Source organism: Astatotilapia calliptera, chromosome 3 (genome assembly GCF_964374335.1).
Source record: "Astatotilapia calliptera chromosome 3, fAstCal68.1, whole genome shotgun sequence".
Lineage (NCBI taxonomy): Eukaryota > Metazoa > Chordata > Actinopteri > Cichliformes > Cichlidae > Astatotilapia > Astatotilapia calliptera.
In genome coordinates this window covers 74,870,928-74,889,738 of record NC_137424.1, presented here as the reverse complement: position 1 = coordinate 74,889,738, position 18,811 = coordinate 74,870,928, and the positions used below count along the sequence as shown (strand labels likewise).

The following is an 18,811-nucleotide window of genomic DNA, read 5'->3' as shown; positions in this document are numbered from 1 at the left end:
TTCGGCACAATATTCTGCACAAGATAAGTAAATGTAGTTTGTTTCCTGAGCGCAGAGCTGCTGGAGCTTGTGTTTCATTCAGAGTGACTGACCTGTGTTAAAGATGACAAACGAGATTTAAAAGGAGGTGATGGACACTGAGAAAACTAGAGTACTCGAACCACGGACCAACTTTATCAGCGGCTGATATCCGGTCACTGGCACACAGCTTTAAAACCTCCGCTGAGTTTTCGCTCTCAGTGATTAAACACGGGACATAATTCACTCAGGTTTTGTCTGTTGGGTCATGTTTACTTTGCTGTTTTATTTACAATTGAGCAAATCGGTTTGGCTGAGGTTAAAGTTACGTTTCATAACTGCATAGTTTTAGTAAAGTTTAATGTCTCACTTGAGCATGTTAGGCTTAACCATTCGTTTTCTTTGTTATCTGGTGTTCATTTGTGTTAAACTTTGTTAAGCATTAATTTTGAATTAAAAGTAACATTTAACATCTTTTTATACAAGGAGGAAAGGGGGGGGGGGGGGGGGGCACCAGGCAAAAGCAATGGTTATGACTCGATCAGTGTGAACCCCGCCCCCTGACTTGGCCGCCTGATGGGTGAGGCTGACAGATAAAATAAATTCTTGAAGACAGCCGCAGGGCCAGGACTGCCATAATGAGTTAATTAAATACACCATTAAATAATTAATTAAATGTGTCAATAATTAATTAAAATGTCACCCCACTGAACTCAATCTCCCGCTGAACCTTTCCATCCACACCCCCCTATCCCTCCCAGTGACCATGGTCATGACTATCATTCATTCTCAACATTCACCATATGCTCACAGTGGTTACTGTTATAGTTTAGGACACTGGCATAGTCTCTGTTATGGTGCGTACACTCATAGGACTCTGTAGATCTGTTTAACTCACACCAGTACATTGGTCTATATGTAGCACATCTATTTAAAAAATCTGTATAATTGTTCATGGTGCATCTGTATATCTGCCCATCTGTACAGTAATATAGAACATCTATATGCTATACAGATCATCTGTACATTTGTGTTATTGCACTTACTACTCTTGCACTTCTGATTAGATGCAAACTGTATTTCATGACCCTGCATTTATACATGTGTAATGGCAACAAAGTTGAATCCTATCCTATATTGTAACAGTTACTGATTTTCAGCAGATTAGACCTCCCATCTCCAACCACTGGTGAAAAAGAGTTACAACTTCCTTCAGAGGAAATAGCTGTGAATGTTTCACCTGGTATTATGAGATAAACAATGATCGGACTGCCTGTAGATGAATGCTGGTGTGTTTGAGGTGACTCAGGGGTAAAAAGTAAAAACTCAGAAAATATTTAATTGTCATATTTCTACTTTATTCCTTACTTCTTGCCAAGTCTTTATATCAGCAAAATGTGTTAAAATATAGTGTGTACAAAAATATTTTTTACAGAAACAGACACCTGGTAGAGGGAAACTCAAGGTGGCCAGCTTTGGCTTTTATGGGGTACTGTGTTGACACCATGCATTGTTTGTATGATGTTTATCATAGACTGGTTCAGTATATTCATGTTAAATCACATGTTGTACTAATAGGTGGAATTTGGCTGATTCAGCCTTTTACTGCAGCTCAGCAGAAACTCCTGTGCTTTATAAAGAATTGGGATTACTCATTTGATCCTTAAAACAAAAAGAAAAACGGAATAACATCTAGTCCTGCCTTTGTGATGACTTGATTTTTGTTTCCTTACAGCTCACTGGTTTGACTTGCTGCTCTTAATGATGCTCAGTTTCTCCTCAGTGCTCTGACTCTCTGTGTTTGCTTGTTGGATGTTGGTCCTCCTGGACGCCTTTCTCACCTGGGCCCGAAAAGTCTTACAGAGGAAAAAGTAAACCAGAGGGTCCAGACAGACGTTGAAAACTGACACCATGGTGGCTGCCTCCTTCAGGTAGTACAACACTGGATCCACAGAGCAGCTGTTCAAAAGGAAAGTGTCGGGAAGTCGAGCCAGGTGATAGGGCACAAAACAAACACAGAAGATGCTGACCAGCACCAACATGTTCCTGCGAGACTTCACCAGCTTCTCAGAGCCAGAGGAGGCCAGCTGCCTCTGCTGTGCCTGCAACACCCTGCGAGAGGTGCTGTAGTAGAATAAGACCAGGGATATGGACACCAACAGGAAGATGATAGCAGAGAAGGTGTGCATGATTTTAAACATCAGACTAATTGATGCACTAAAGAGGAGCTCACAGTGGTTGGGGATAGAGGTCAGAGGTTTCTGGGTGATTAAAAACATGATGCCGTAAGTAACTGATGGAGCCAGGAGACAAATCCAGGTGACCATGGAGACAATGTTGGCAGTTCGTACTGACTGCAGGACATGAGTTCCTGAAGGTCGGACGATCTTCAGATACCTGAATAGAGAAGACAAAGCATCCAACTTCAACTAATCAGTCACAGTGGAGCCAAATCTGTCATTTTAGGTCAAATTACCATAACTTTCAACCATCGACACGATTGAAAAAATTCCAACTGTTCCTGACAGTATCAACTCTGTGATTTTCCGGTGATATTAGGATCATTAAAGTAATCTTGGCAAATAACACAGACAAAAAAAAACAAAAACAACAAACAGTAAAAAACCAAAAACCAACGGTATTTAAAAAAATATTCCAAATGCCTGAATAAATGCTTCTTTTCTGTTGAACTCCATCACACTCACTGTCTGTTTTCTCAGCCAACCTTCATCCTCACGGGGGTGCTGCAACAGAGTGCCTGAGATTACCATACTGAAACTAATACCACTGAGTTGCTGCTTTCAGGAACTGTTAGTTATTAGAAGTGTGACAGGAAGTTACTCATGAGTGAAGCAGGACATGGTTGTTCCTTCCAATCTAAAGCCGTCCACTGTATTAAATCCCTTTGAGTGGCAATATGAGTAAGTTTCTTACCTGTGTTCAATTATCAGACAGGGTATATGATATTATTAAAGTGATTTGAAAAGTATGATGTGTTTTATATGTCAATAGAAAGAATTCAAATCTAAGCTTGAGTTTATGTGACATTTCTGTATTTTGTGTCATTTGAGTTTCACACTTTTTTGCATTAAATCCTGTCCAAATACAACACGTGTCTGTTCCTTGGAGGAAGTGATGCAAGAGAGAGTTTAACGGGCAGTGAATCTCAATACAGGACACAGGGTCACATTGGGTGCAACAGTGCATACACATTGATAATTTAGTCAGGGACACAGCGTTTGTGGTCATTAACACTTTTTGTAATCATTAGCAGTAAAGGCTCCTCACCTGTTGGCAGCTACATAACACATGAATAAGATGCTGGCGTACATGTTGAGGAAGAGGGCAGAAGCTCCAAAGCTGCAGTAGAGCTGCCAAACGATGACTGATGTGCTACCATAGTGGCTGATGCGCAGTGGCAGAGAGAGGCAGAGCAGGAAGTCAGCAGCTGTCAGGTTCTTCATGTAGACCATCAAGCTGCTTGATGCCTGCTGCTGAGCTCCACAAAAGTAAAACTTCAGGATCAAGCCATTGAGGAGTAAGCCTACCTGAACAGACACGGAGCATGGAGAACAGGAATTTTGCACATGCACAAAGATCTTTTGTCAAATTAATAACAGTCCACAGTCTGAAGATTTGAAACTTACCAGAAACAACAGGCTGTAGACCAGCATAAAGAAAGGGTTGACCGATGTGCCGACAGGATCACAGGTCTCGTTCAAAGGCGAAGTCATGTTTTTTGGGTCAACCATGTTCCTGAAGCTGAAAAATTAATCCTTTTCATTGAGATCCGTCTTTCAAAGTATCTGGCTCGATAGAGTCTACTGTTAGTCAAAGACCAAGGATTCACTTCCTCATGTTGTTTTACAAAGAGATTGTAACATGGAAGTGTGCCAAATGTGATGATATCTGAATGTGAGCAAGGTGTTAAGCTGTCACATATAATGCACCAAGTTTCACACTGGTTCAGATCTTCATGCCTCACACTGAAAATCAAGCAAACATTTGTATTTTACATTAAGTCATATCCAAGTATTTTGATGGGGAAGAAATAAAGAAAACAGTGAATGTTGAATATTTATGTGTTACCACAGATAATGAAAATGAGGAACATTTTTTATTTTTGATTATTATCGTGTGAAGTATCAAATGTTCAGTTTCAGATTTTATGTCTGTAGCACTCATGTTTTTATAATACTGCAGTTCAGCTGTTAAAAAGTTTTGTACATCTTTCCTCAGAACATATGAGCAGAGCTTTTAGTTCAGCTGTTCAGATAACTGTACGTGAAGTTTTTGGAAGTAACACCTGTGTGAACAGAGCAACTAGCAAGACTCACCTGTATTTCTGCAGTTTTCAGTGAGCAGGAAAAGCTGCTTGTATGTCCTCTCAGTCTAACGATATTCTTGCAGATCATGAAACACACAGTGATCACACTTCTAACTTGCAACTTGCACACTTCTAACATGCAACCATTTCCTCTCTGTGTTTACAGCTTTGTATCGACAGGAAACAAACACGTCTTTTTCTGATCAGTCACGTGTCTGCACTTTTACTTATAACTTATAGCAATAACTCTTCAACAAGATGTAAAGTTAAACACATGCAATCTGGAAGCAAAGCAGCAGCACAGAGTATTTCCACCTCCATGAAAATCTGTATTTGATCTGAACTTTTGGGGGGTGTGGATCTTTGATTTATCTGTACTGCATATTCTTTCTAAAGGCTTGGGGATTAGTACTAAATTTCTTCTTTGCTGCTCTTTGATGTTATATTGAACTGTTTTAGTCATCCTGCTCATCAAAACCAGCTGCACCAGCTGATGGAAACTGATGGAAGAGCAGCATGCGAGGTGCTCTGCTGCCTCAGCTTTCACCACTGTGCTATGAGTTACTAACTTACTATGAAAGCACAGTCAGGGGACAGCAGCTCTCACCATCTCTGATTATAAAACAGGCATGTTCATCAGGTGCAGGCTCAGCAGCTGGTTGTGTATGTATGATTTTAACACTAAATGTTTTGAACAGCAGTTTACATTTTGCCACATGAGAGCTTTCTTTGAGTTGTTTAGTTACATTCTGAGGATTTAAGATCCTATCTACTGGCTTGCATACCTTTTCTTATTTTTTCTGACCACTTACCCAACTAGGTTTGCAGTTTGGCTTTTGTTTTGCAATAGGAGAGAGGCAGGGATCACTTTGGGCATGCTGTCAGTCTGGTAATAAAGTATGATGTCGGTGGAGGAAGGAGTTGCTGTGGTTTTACATACACAACATGCAAAAATACAAAAACAGACAAAACATGCAGTCCTGACATACAGTCACCTCAAGCTGCATTATATATATTACATATATATTATATATATTATATATATTTATAATCTCCTGTTGGAGAGCCTTGAGCTTCTCCATGATGTTATCAAACTTACGCTCCGTGATGTTGTCATTCTTGTGCTCAAAGAGCAGATTCTGAGAACTTACCAAGATTACGTGAAGTACCCTCAGAAGGTCTGCTAGATGATGTTAATGCAGCACTACGGACAATACCTACAACCACGATTACCGACACTAACAAGCTGATCTACGATACGGCAGCAGTGATCAGTGAGATGCTTGGCTACAAGTTGAACAAGTACCCTCCATGGAGAAGGAGGCTAGAGGGCAAGATCAAAGTGGCACAGAGGGAGGTTAGCCAACTAACGGAGTTGCAGAAAGGTGCGACAAAGAAGGTGCATAAGAAATACAGCAAGCTGTCCATACCTGAGGCCTTGGAAACTGCCAAGCAAAGACTCACAGCTTTGGCCAGCCGCTTGAGGAGGTACACCAGAGAGATAGAAGGCAGGAGAATAAACCAGCTGTTCTCCACAGAACCAGCAAAGGTGTACTCTCAGTGGCAAGGGAACAATAATAATAAGAGAACAGCACCACCAAGGCCGGAGACGGAGCAATACTGGAAGAGCATATGGGAGAAGGATGCAACCCATAACGGCAATGCTCAGTGGCTAGTGGATCTGAGGGCAGACCACAGCGACCTCCCTGAACAGGGTCCAGTAACCATCACAGTGGCAGATATCGAAGAAAGGGTCTCCAGTATGAAGAGTTGGACAGCACCAGGGCCAGCACCAAGAAGGGACCGGTCCCCTCCAACTACCGACCAATAACCTGCCTCAGTACCACATGGAAGCTCCTGTCAGGCATCATATCGGCTAAGATGAACAGGCACATGGGTCAATACATGAGCGGGACACAGAAAGGAATTGGAAAAAATACCAGAGGCGCAAAACACCAGCTACTGGTAGACAGAACAGTCAGCCGAGACTGCAAGACCAGACTGACCAACCTGTGCACGGCCTGGATTGATTACAAGAAGGTCTATGACTCAATGCCCCACAGCTGGATACTGGAATGCCTAGAATTGTACAAGATCAATGGGACCCTAAGAGCCTTCATCAGGAACTCAATGGGGATGTGGCGTACAACACTAGAGGCCAACTCCAAGCCCATAACACAAGTCACCATCAAGTGCGGGATCTACCAAGGAGATGCTCTGTCCCCACTGCTGTTCTGCATAGGCCTGAACCCCCTCAGTGAGATCATTAACAAGACTGGCTACGGATACCGACTACGGAACGGAGCAGTTGCCAGCCACCTCCTGTACATGGATGACATCAAGCTGTATGCCAAGAGTGAACGAGACATCGATTCACTGATCCACACTACCAGGCTATACAGCAATGACATTGGAATGCTGTTCGGACTGGAGAAGTGTAGTCAGATGGTAACAAAGAGAGGGAAGGTAGTCAGAACTGAGGGGATTGAACTACCAGAAGGCAAAATTGCAGACATAGGGGACAGTTACAAGTACCTGGGGATCCAGCAGGCAAATGGGAACCATGAAGAGGCTGCTAGAAAGGCTGCAACCACCAAGTACCTGCAGAGGGTCAGGCAAGTCCTGAGGAGTCAGCTGAATGGTAAGAACAAGATCCGGGCCATCAACACCTACGCCCTGCCCGTGATCAGGTACCCTGCTGGGGTAATAGGCTGGCCAAAGGAGGAGATAGAAGCCACTGACATAAAGACAAGAAAGCTCCTTACCATGCATGGAGGGTTTCACCCCAAGTCCAGCACCCTGAGGCTGTACGCTAAGCAGAAGGAAGGGGGCCGGGGACTGGTGAGTGTCAGCACCACAGTCCAGGATGAGACAACAAACATCCAAGAATACATTGGGAAGATGGCCCCAACTGACCGAGTGCTCAGTGAATACCTCAGGCAGCAGAAACCCAAGAAAGAGGAGGGAGACGAGGAACCATCATGGAAGGACAGGCCCCTGCACGGTATGTACCACCGGGAGGTGGCTGATATCCAGAAATCCTACCAGTGGCTGGACAAAGCTGGACTGAAAAACAGCACAGAGGCACTAATCATGGCAGCACAAGAACAAGCTCTGAGTACAAGATCCATAGAGGCTGGGGTCTATCACACCAGGCAAGACCCCAGGTGCAGGCTGTGTAAAGATGCCCCAGAGACAATCCAGCACATAACAGCAGGGTGCAAGATGCTAGCAGGCAAGGCATACATGGAACGCCATAACCAGGTGGCTGGCATAGTGTACAGGAACATCTGTGCCGAGTATAACCTGGAAGTCCCGAGGTCAAAATGGGAGATGCCCCCAAGGGTGGTGGAGAATGACCGAGCTAAGATCCTGTGGGACTTCCAGATACAGACGGACAAAATGGTGGTGGCTAACCAACCGGACATAGTGGTGATAGACAAACAGAAGAAGACGGCCGTAGTGATCGATGTAGCGGTTCCCAATGACAGCAACATCAGGAAGAAGAAACACGAGAAGCTGGAGAAATACCAAGGGCTCAGAGAAGAGCTCGAGAGGATGTGGAGGGTGAAGGTAACGGTGGTCCCCGTGGTAATCGGAGCACTAGGTGCGGTGACTCCCAAGCTAGGCGAGTGGCTCCAGCAGATCCCGGGAACAACATCGGAGATCTCTGTCCAGAAGAGCACAGTCCTGGGAACAGCTAAGATACTGCGCAGGACCCTCAAGCTCCTAGGCCTCTGGTAGAGGACCCGAGCTTGAAGGATAAACCGCCCGCAGGGGCGTGCTGGGTGTTTATATATAGATGTAACAGAGTTAGAAAATAGCTTAATGAATTTCCTCAAAATTGATGTGCTTTGTGAATAGTTGGAGCCACCTGGTGGACAAACACAACAACTGCAACTGTTAAGGTTCCAAATTGCTGCACAGCGCATGCCTCAGCAAAGGAAAAAAACTCACAAGCTGGTGGTAGGTGCTAGTGAGCGATACTGTTGTCAATTTTGTATGTGTATTAATGAAAACATTCTTATAGTGGTAATTGTCAACATGCATTTTGATTGTAAGCAGTACTAGCATGTATCCTGAAAGTTACAGGCATTTTGATGCATGGGTAGTAACTTTATTCACGAGTAGCATTTTTAGTTAGCATGCTAAGCTAATACTCGTTAGCTAGTCGGGTGCTTTTTGACTTGCACTCAGCTCTAATGCTTCTCTATGAGATTGTAATTGTTCTAATTCTTTTTAACAGAACTGAATGTTGCAGTTGCTTTGCACATTGTTAATGAAGACTGTGTGCTGTTTTCTTTGTACCAGGTAGGCGCTGTTAAGTATAAGTTTTAATTGATGCTGTTGTATAGGAAAAAAAACATGATGAACAATGATGATTGTTTTATAATAGAAAAGCTGTTTTTATATGTTATTGTTGTTGTTGGTTAGGAAAAAGGAGAAAAATAAATAAATAATATTGCTACTATACGATCACAAGTTTGGTTTCAGCTAGAACTTTTAAAAGAAAGACTTTGTTGATGTTGTGTTGTATAAATATATCTTAGTCATTTGTTAAATGTTATGTTTGGAAAGAAAAAGGAAAAAAACTCCCAAGCTGGTGAACTGAATGTTGCAGTTGCTTTGCACATTGTTAATGAAGACTGTGTGCTGTTTTCTTTGTACCAGTGGCCAGAATAAAGAGGGAGCCCAGAGTAAGAGCAAGTCCAGCGTTGCAGTGCCGTCCTTTCTACATGGACATATCACACCACTTGCACAATAGACTCACAGAACAGCAACAGTTACATTGGTGCCGCGACTCTGTGATTTGAGATCAACTTGATGCAGATCTCCAACCCAGGTTGCAGTGTATTGTGCTTAAAGATTCAACCTTTGCCCATCTTGGACTGTGAATTACGTTGAGGTACTGGACTGTTTGTTCTTTGATTTGATGGGACTCTCTCCGGACTGCTTGTGCTGACACCTGCAACTCTGAATATTTGTTATTGTCTACGTTTTGTTTTGTTTTTTCTTGCTTTTCCTTTTTTTTCTGTTTATATGCTAATATGGCAAGCAAATTCCAGCTGAGTGATATATGTGAAAATGTTTGCTCCTCTGTTGGGCGGGGTAGAGGTGCAGCACGTGCTCATTTACTGTCACATGGGTCAGTTGGGAGGGATGAGGGAGCTTCACCTGTGTTGCCTGGGAGGGTTGGAGCCTTTGGGTCGGATTTAGATCCAGATGAGTCTCCCGTGGGGCAATTTTTGCGGGGCGAAGCACGTCACTCCACTCCCAGTGATGGGAATGACACATTAAACCAGTTTAGTGACATGATCGTTCAACTTGGTTCACAGATAGGTGAATCTATTGCGGCCAGACTTATGTCTAGTGGAGCTGTTGGTGATGTCGACCGAAATAATGCTCACTCACATAACCAGACTTCCCATTCGGGTGGTGATACGAATACACCTAGTGAAAACACTCAATTTAGTGTTATTGTAAAATCCGACAGGGAGCCTGTCATTTTCAGGGGTGATGGTACAGACAAGTACACAGTGACTGAATGGGTTGAGTTGATGTAATCATACATCAGGAAGCAGAGTCTTGATGTGTCGTTGCAGACAGAGGAGGTGATGGGGAGGCTAATGGGGAAGGCCAGGGATGTAGTTAAGATAGGCTTGAGAAGTGATCCTGCGCTTATTACTTCCTGTGCCCCTGATGTCATATTCAACATGCTGATAAGGTACTTCAGCAGCACTTCCTCTTGCCTACCCCTGCAGGACTTCTACTCAACTCTGCCTTCTCACAGGGAGAATCCTGTTGATTACTGGATACGCCTCAACAAGGCTGCTGATATGGCTGAGGAAGGGTTGAAGCGTCAAGGCAGGCGAATGGAGGACATTGGTGGTGAGATCGCTAAAATGTTTGTGAAACACTGCCCAGATCCTGAGCTCGCATCTGTGTTTAAGTACAAGCAGATACATGAGTGGACGTGCAAGGAGATTCAGGAGAGGATAGATGAGTATCGGCGCGAAAGGGTGACTTCTGTGAGAGTGCGCGTGGTTGAGGCCCATGCAGCAGCGCTAATTCGTGATGACACGCGTGTTGAGCTCTTGAATAATGATGACAGGAAGTCTTCTGGTGTTGACGTGCTTCCTACCTCACCCCCGTCTCCTGGGGTAGGACCCTCTGTCTCACCCTCTCCTCTCTTGTCCCAGACGCAGCAGATGTTTCTTGCTCCAAGCTGTCCCACTGTTCCTCCTCTATTGTGACAGGATGGGGAACGGAATCCGACGACCTCAACTCAGAATAGATGCCAGACTATTCCCCTGCATTACCAGAAGCAGTCTGCCCTCCCTGCTCCTGAGCAGCAGTTCCCCCACAGTCAGCAGCCCAGCAACAATGCTGTGCTTGGTGAGATGATGTCGATGCTCAGGGAGCTGTTGAATAAAGTGAAGGCTGGGGATGGACATTCCCCCTCACGGCAGGGTGGCAGACGAGTACAGAATCGGGCCCCTTTGTTCAATGGCAGGAGCTGTCAGGTCTGTAATAAGGACCACACTACACAGTCCCATTGCTGCTTTGCCCGACTCTGTTTCACATGCTTTCAGCCCGGTCACACACGTCGCTCGTGTGCCAATGGGGCCTCTACGGGTGACAATGCCCAGGGAAACTAGACTACCTATGCTTTGAGGGAGGCTGTACGGGTCATGAAGGACACTCCCACACACATGATGCTGCAGAGCTGTATGACAATGTAAAGGACTTGGACAAGTCTGAGAGAGTTATTTTTCAGGACACACAGAGAATCAGCAGCAGTGACAGCCTGTTCTACACTCCTGTTACAATCGGAGGCAAGTCATCCCTTGGTGGTATGTTGGATAGTGGTTCAATGGCCTGTTCTTTGAGTGAAGTAGCACTGCAGAGGCTTGCTGCTGCTGGTGCTATTGATTTGAGCAATGAGGGGGCACCCACTGTTGTTTTTGTTGGCTGTGGTGGTGTACGAGTGAAGCCTAAATCAGTGGTGGAGCTTGACATGGAAGTGTATGGGTGTTGTATCTTGGTTCCAACCTTTGTTGTTGAGAATCAACAAGATGACTTAATAGTTGGCTCTAATGTCATCAGACATTTAATCCGTCAGTTCAAGAAAGATGCAAGCTACTGGGAGGCAGTTACGATGTCGCGTTCAGGGCATCAGGAACTTGAACAGTTCCTCTCTCTGCTTGCTGGCCTGGAACGCTGGTCTGGTACTGAGATACCAGACAAAGTGGGCACAGTCAGGTGCAACAGGGCTGTCACCCTGCCAGGTAACAGTGAGTTTCTTGTATGGGGGAAACTTCCTAAAGATGTTAAGATATCTCCCGGCTCTACTGTAGTTACTGAGCCAACCACCTCTCGCTCTGCACCCAGGGGCATCATGGTCGCTAGAGTGGTGACTCCTCTCTGGGGAGACAGGTGGGTCCCACTCAAGCTCCTTAACGTCACAGACAACCCTGTTATTCTGCGGAGGAATGCCAAGCTTGCTGATGTCTACACCTGCCTTGCATTGGAGGATATGGAGGTTCCAGAGCTCAGTCAACAGTCTACTCGTACAGAGCCCACTGGGACATCTGTACCCACAGTGGATGTTGGTACTGTACAGGAGAGGCTGAACCGTGTTGGCCTGGGTGACCTGGACCTGAAATCCTGTGATGTGTCATCGGATTGGCAAGAAAAGTTGGCTGAGTATATATATATATATATATATATATATATATATATATATATATATATATATATATATATATATATATATATATATATATATATATATATATATATATATATATATATATATAGGGATGGGTATCGAAAACCGGTTCTTGTTGAGAACCGGTTCCCACTGTTTCAATTCCTTGGAATTGTTTGCCATTTTTGCAAACGATTCCCTTATCGATTCCAGTCGCCCCGAATGACGTCACCACGTTGCGGAGCATCATTTACCTGGCAGGAAACACGGCGCCTAAGCGGCTGAAACGCTCGAAAGTTTGATTATACTTTATGAGAACCGATGACAACAGGGCAACTTGCAAAGTAGATATTTCATTTAAGGGAGGAAACACTACGAATATGCAAAAGCATTTGCTCACAAAACACGCGATGACCTTAAATGAATGTCGTGTTTTTAATTCCACTCCGGACTCGTGAATCTCAACCCAGCAGCAGCGGTAACGTTTGCACGTCCTCTCCCATTAATGCGGCAGGTAAATAATCAACTAACAGTGCATATTATGTTAGCGCGATCTGCCTTATTACAAAACCTGCCATTACTGTACATGTAGGTGACCATGATGAGAGAGACAGACAGAGTCTGGCTGGCGCTCGCTGGCAGTTCTCGCTGCAGTCTACCGGTAGCGTCTCCTTTCAGGCCGGGATAGACGAATGTCACCGAGCAGTGACTCAGTTTGTGGTCAAAGGCTTGCACCCATTTGCCACAGCAGATGATTTTCGGTAAGTGAATTTGTTTAATTGTAGGCAGGGACATTACTGGATATTCTTGTGTAATTGCTACAGAACAATTTATGTTATACTTTGTTATTGCTACAGAAGAATATTTATTTTATTATTTTACATTTACAATTTTTTTTCCTGGGGACCCTGTGACACTCCATTGAAGAGCCGTAGGCTGGATCTCTTAAGATCTCACTGTTGGGTTTGTAAGGCCATGTTACTCCTAAATTTCTACCTTGTTCAAAGAGAAGATATAAAACAAAGTTCTAAGCTAATCGACCTTAGTGTTCTCCTTTTTTAAAAAAAAAGAATCGATAAGAGAATCGATAAAGAATCGAATCGTTAAACAGAATCGAAAATGGAATCGGAATCGTTAAAATCTTATCAATACCCATCCCTATATCTATATATATCTATATATATCTATATATATATCTATATATATATCTATATCTATATATATCTATATATATCTATATATATATATATCTATATATATCTATATATATCTATATATATATATATATATATATATAATATTTATTTATATACATCAAGCCATTTCTCTTCTTCTTTTTTCTTTTACTTAGTCGAGTGTTGACTCCAGTCAGACCAGTGTTCCAGTCCAGGTTTTCTCTATGTTTCTATAGGCGGTGCAGACTGTTTTATAAATGAGGGAGGATGAGCGGAGATCTCTCAAGGTTGCAGGAAGTAAACCTCTTTGCCAGTTTAGCTGAGATGATCTATTTATCTTCAGAACTTATCCTATGACTCCTCAGCTCACATCTGGTTAATGGACGTGTTTAATGTTGGAGGAACAAATCAATGAATGGGTGGGTATGTGGATTTTCATAAGCATCGGTCACACACTCACATACTATTGTTTTCAAAAGATAACAAATGCATATGTCTTGTTTTGTGTTAAAGTGTAAGGCCAAAGATATTACATAGTAAATCTAAAAATAATTTTAATCTGCAGTTCGAAAACGCTCTTCACTTAAACAACAGCCAATCAGAAAAAAGCTGCAAACCACAGGAAGGCTGAGAACTCTGGCCTCCTTCATGACGCTCCGAGGTCTTAGATTTTCAAACCACTTCCTGAGCTCACACTAAATGTCGTTACAGCTCGTATGATGATAAAGAGCGTGAGAATTTAGTGGAGTGATACCACAAAGTAGCTGTTACGTTGAAATGCCCTCCCAGTCTCTGTGGCTTTAATCAATCCCACCCCTTTTGGTTGTGAGGATAGTTGCTGTTTACGCTTTAATGCCTGACATTCTGCAATGAGATGACCCCTCTTGTGGCAATAAAAGCATTCACGCTCACCGTGGGGAGGCGAGGGCACCCTCACTGGCCTCACTGGCCTCGCAGCAGAGCAACTAGACTCAAGCCGTGCTGAGCGCAAGGTTGTGGGCCTATCTGGATGGGAAACAGGGGTAAAAACATTCTTATGAGTTAGCACAAACTCATCGGCCAACACAGCTGCTTTGGACATTGACGTCACCTTCTGTTCATTTAAGAACATTATGAGCCTCTCAGGTAATGAATTTTTAAAATCCTCCAGTAACATTAACTCACGCAGCGACTCATACTCATCCTCAACTCCGTTAGCAGCGCACCATTTATCAAAAAGAGCCCCTTTTTCATGTGCGAACTCCACATATGTTTGACTGCTAGACTTCTTATGGTTCCTAAATTTCTGCCTGTAGGCTTCAGGTACCAGTTCGTAGGCACGTACAATTGTTTCCTTCACCACGTCGTATTTCATGCTTTGCTCTAGCGAAAGTGAAGCTACTACCTCCTGAGCTTTGCCCACTAATTTACACTGAAGTAATATGGGCCACATGTCTCTTGGCCATTTCAGAGCAGTAGCCACCTTTTCAAAAGCGTTGAAGTACGAATCTACCTCAGTCTCACGAAAGGTAGGTACTAGGGCAATATGTTTGCTAACGTTAAAACTTTCCGGGGAGACTTTCGGGATTTCTTTAGTGGCATCTGTTTTCTGTCCTGATGACACCCTCAGTGCTTCTACTTCAAGCTGCTTTAACCTGACTTCCTTTTCAGCTTCTATCTCCAGCCTACGGACCTCCAGCCGGAGATCATAATCTGCTTTACGCACCTTATCCTTCTCTTGTGCCTCCAACTGTAAACGCAGTAAGCGAACCTTAAGCTTTGCATCACTGCTAGATGATTGGGATTCTGGAGTGAAAGGCTTAAAGCGAGGCAGAGTTTGGGGAGCCGCATCAGAGTTAACTTGGGCACCCGGAGGTGTAGCAGGCAGCGCTTGCTCATCAGTTCTCTCTGGAGAAGCTAGATCAGCAGAGGCACCAGGGGAAACTGAAGGGTCCTGAGAAGGCACCCCAGCTGGAACAGGGCTGATTAAAATCCCCAACTCGAATAATCCCTCCAACAAAGCCTGCTTAATATCCTTCTTCACTCCATACTTTGGTACGGCAAGGTTATACTGGGCAGCAATACTCAACAGTTCGTCTTTGCGACACAAGTCAACTTGGTCAACGCTAGGGTGACTAACAAAACCAGGCAGGTCGAAACTCATCTCCGGCTGATACTATGAAACGTAGACACCCTAAAATCACGGCACCGTCCTCATTAATACAGGTTGTCCACCACATACAACGATCCCGGACGAGCCCCCACTTGTGTTACGTCCCCCCCACCATGGCGGAGGCAAAGGTAGGAAGGAGACAGCAACACTGGACAACCACAATCAATGAAGGAGGAAGACCACAGAACAGTTAAGTATCAGGCAGGATTTATTGGGCTGCTTGCCTGGATAGTCAAATTTAACAACAGTAAAGAGGTGGGGGAGGAGGACTGGGCGGTTGATCCAAATCAAAGAAAGTAATAAAACAAAAAGGGGTCAGTAGCTTCCAGGGCCTAGCCTAACTGAAAGAAAAATGCAAAACACAAGGCCTACCTAGCTACTCGATAAAAGTCAGTGAAAACATACAAGGGTGGCATCAACCGCATAACCTAGTGTGACTAACAGAGTAAAATCTACAACCAGTGTATAGGGTACCCCGGCTTACCTGTCCAGCCTCCCACCACACACAACATAAAGATGCTTGTTCGCAAATGTTTGTCAAAGCAGAAGCCAGCAGCCACCAGCTGGCCAGGGAGCGGCTCATTTGTAGTGTTCCTTGGAGTGTGATTGGCCAACTGAGCCCAGACCAGCCAATAGACACCTGCCAATCAACTTCGAACTGGCCAATCAGAGGAGGCCTGACGCCTGAAAGATAAACAGAACACAAAACAGAGCACAAAAGCAAAGCCACACCCCTTGGCACGTAACAGTAGCCTAAATATGATCCACAGAAAAAATCAGTACATGTCAACACTAAAATACACCAGCTCATGTTATTAGATACATGCAGTGTGATTTCTGGTCATTTCTGTGTTGCGCTGCTTCAGCCACTGTATTTATTTTAGCTGATATTTTTCAGATGAGTTTTAATTTTGTTTTGCTTTGTTTATTTATGTGAATAAAACCCTGGCTGAGATAATACAGCACAGATGCCCCATGAATCATCATTTAAAAAAACTAAATGTTTGTAAGTGTCACCAGGTTCCTGCAGCTCTGTGATCATCTTTCCTGTTCATAAATAACAACAGATATTAAAACACAAGGTACCAAAGAGACACACACTTTGTAACACTATATACACTTTATTATTAGCTCTGTGATGAGAAATCTTGCTGTAGCAGGAGCAGGAAATAGCTGCTGTGGTTATACGTGCACATCATACAAACATATAAATAGATACTGTAATGTGCTACTGTTGCCCTGTCTATGTAACTGATAAAGTGAAGTTAAAGAGTTTTATACAGATATTAACTGTCCCGTGAGGACAAAAAATGGTTTTTGATTTTGTGTTACATCAGCAGGATATGAGAACACCCTAAAGACTGAATAGAAAAAAGCTGACACATGAACACTGATGTTGTTTGTGTGGGAGTGGGTTTGTGCTGAGATCAGCCTTCTATTGATCTCAGAGCTCAGTACAAACTCCTGTGGTTCATGAGGACTTGGGATCCATGACACTGGTTTCACTGAACTAAAATGTCAAACTTTTCCTTAAAGCTCATTGATTTAACTTGTTGCTATAACAATGTCCATTTGCTGTCTTGCTCCTGTTCTTGCTATTCTTGGTTGCTTGTTAGATGTTGGTCCCCACTGATACAATCCTCTGGCTCATCTGATCCCAAAAAGACTTACAGAGGAAAAAGTAAACAATAGGGTCCAGACAGATGTTGAAAACTGACACCATGGTGGCCACCTCCTCCAAGTAGAACAATACTGGACCCGCAGAGCAACTAGTCCACAGAAAAGTGACAGGAAGACGAACCAGATTATAGGGCACAAAACAAACACAGAAGATGCTGACCAGCACCAACATGTTCCTGCGAGACTTCACCAGCTTCTCAGCATTGGAGGAGGCCAGCTGCCTCTGCTGTGCCTGCAACACCCTGCGGGAGATGCCGTGGTAGAAGAAGACCAGGGATATGAAGACCAAGAGGAAGATGATGGCACAGATGGTGTGGAGGATTTTGAAGAATATGCTGATTGATGCACTGAAGAGGGGCCAACAACGGCTTGGGGTAAAAGTCAGGGGTTTCTGGGTGATGAAAAAGAGGATGCTATAAGTAACTGATGGAGCTAGGAGACAAACCCAAGTGACCATGGAGATGATGTGTGCAGTTTGCACTGACTGCAGGACATGAGTTCCTGAAGGATGGACGATTTTAAGATACCTGAAGAGAGAAGACAAAGGAGACAGTAGATAACTTCACGAAGCAGTCACAGTGGTACCACATTCGCAAAGGTCATTATCAAGTTAAAATGATATGTCTACACTGTTTCAGGGTGTCATGGCGCAGTGAGTGGACGTGTTTGGTGGCTGCTCCTTACAATCAGGAATAGAAAACACTGAAAACTCCTTAACAGACAACTCAACTGAGTAAGGCGAACGTAGTTGGTGAGGAATAAGGCAAAAGGAGGCCAAAATGCCAAGGGGACAGGACAAAGCCGCAAAAACAAATACTAACAATGCAACAGGACAAGCTTGCACGAGCCCCAACAGTATAATTAGCGACTCGGCTGGAGAGCTATTAAAAGCTATCGAGTCATCGAAATCAGAAATGAAACAAGATAACGAAAGGCTGAGAGAAGACAACACGCTACAGCAGGAACTGGGCGGCAAACTCGATAAGATAAAGGAGGACATAAAAACTCTGTCGGAGAGAGTGGGGGAAACTGAGGACAGAGTGGGAAATATAAAATGATATGTCTACACCTTGATCAGCAATGCAGGGGTTTTAGCCATTAACACTGTCATGAACTGTAGTGGGAAATATGTAAAGGTTCCTCACCTGTTGGCAGCGATATAACACATGAATATGATGCTGGCATACATGTTCATGTAGAAGGCAGAAGCGCCAAAACTGCAGTAGACCTTTTGAATGATGAATGACTTGCTACCATAGTGGACGATGCGCAGTGGCAGAGAGAGGCAGAGCAGGAAGTCAGCAGCTGTCAGGTTCTTCAGGTAGACCATCAAACTGTTTGACTCCTGCTGCTGAGCTTGACCAATGTAAAACTTTAGGATGAAGCCATTGAGGAGTAAACCTACCTGAAGAGACAGAGAGAGGGTGAGGAGATGAGAACCTTGGTACATACAGTGCTTTGAGAAACTTAAAGCAATTTCTAACACAGCACTGAAGATTGGAAACTTACCAGAAACACCAGACTGTAGACCAGTACAAAGAAAGTGTTGAGTGATGGGACAACTGGATCACAGGTCTGGTTGAAAGATGAAGTCCCATTTGTTGAGTCAGCCATGCTTCTTCAGCTGAAAAACAAATCCACTTTATTCTCTCTTTGAATGGCTTTACCATCATAGTCTAATTTTATTGTTAAACAAAAAAAAGTCAAACTATCCATCCATCCATCTTTATCCGCTTTATCCGGCCGGG

At 43.8% G+C, this 18,811-nt stretch overlaps 3 protein-coding genes across 3 annotated transcripts in view; all 3 read right to left on the bottom strand.

The window, feature by feature from the left end:
* LOC113019740 (E3 ubiquitin-protein ligase TRIM35-like) overlaps positions 1 to 18,811 on the bottom strand; it is a 39,748-nt gene that overhangs the window by 5,248 nt on the left and 15,689 nt on the right. The gene's annotated exons all lie outside the window — the stretch shown is intronic.
* LOC113019718 (P2Y purinoceptor 14-like) lies at positions 1,578 to 3,554 on the bottom strand. The gene is made up of 2 exons (XM_080299644.1): positions 3,307 to 3,554; positions 1,578 to 2,415 (listed from the first exon to the last, which is right to left on the bottom strand). The coding sequence occupies exons 1-2, from the start codon at positions 3,489 to 3,491 to the stop codon at positions 1,755 to 1,757; spliced, it is 846 nt and encodes a 281-aa protein (XP_080155770.1). The 5' UTR covers positions 3,492 to 3,554; the 3' UTR covers positions 1,578 to 1,754.
* LOC145426109 (P2Y purinoceptor 14-like) lies at positions 16,516 to 18,677 on the bottom strand. Its single transcript, XM_080299643.1, has 3 exons — positions 18,573 to 18,677; positions 18,209 to 18,468; positions 16,516 to 17,590 (listed from the first exon to the last, which is right to left on the bottom strand). The coding sequence occupies exons 1-3, from the start codon at positions 18,675 to 18,677 to the stop codon at positions 16,996 to 16,998; spliced, it is 960 nt and encodes a 319-aa protein (XP_080155769.1). The 3' UTR covers positions 16,516 to 16,995.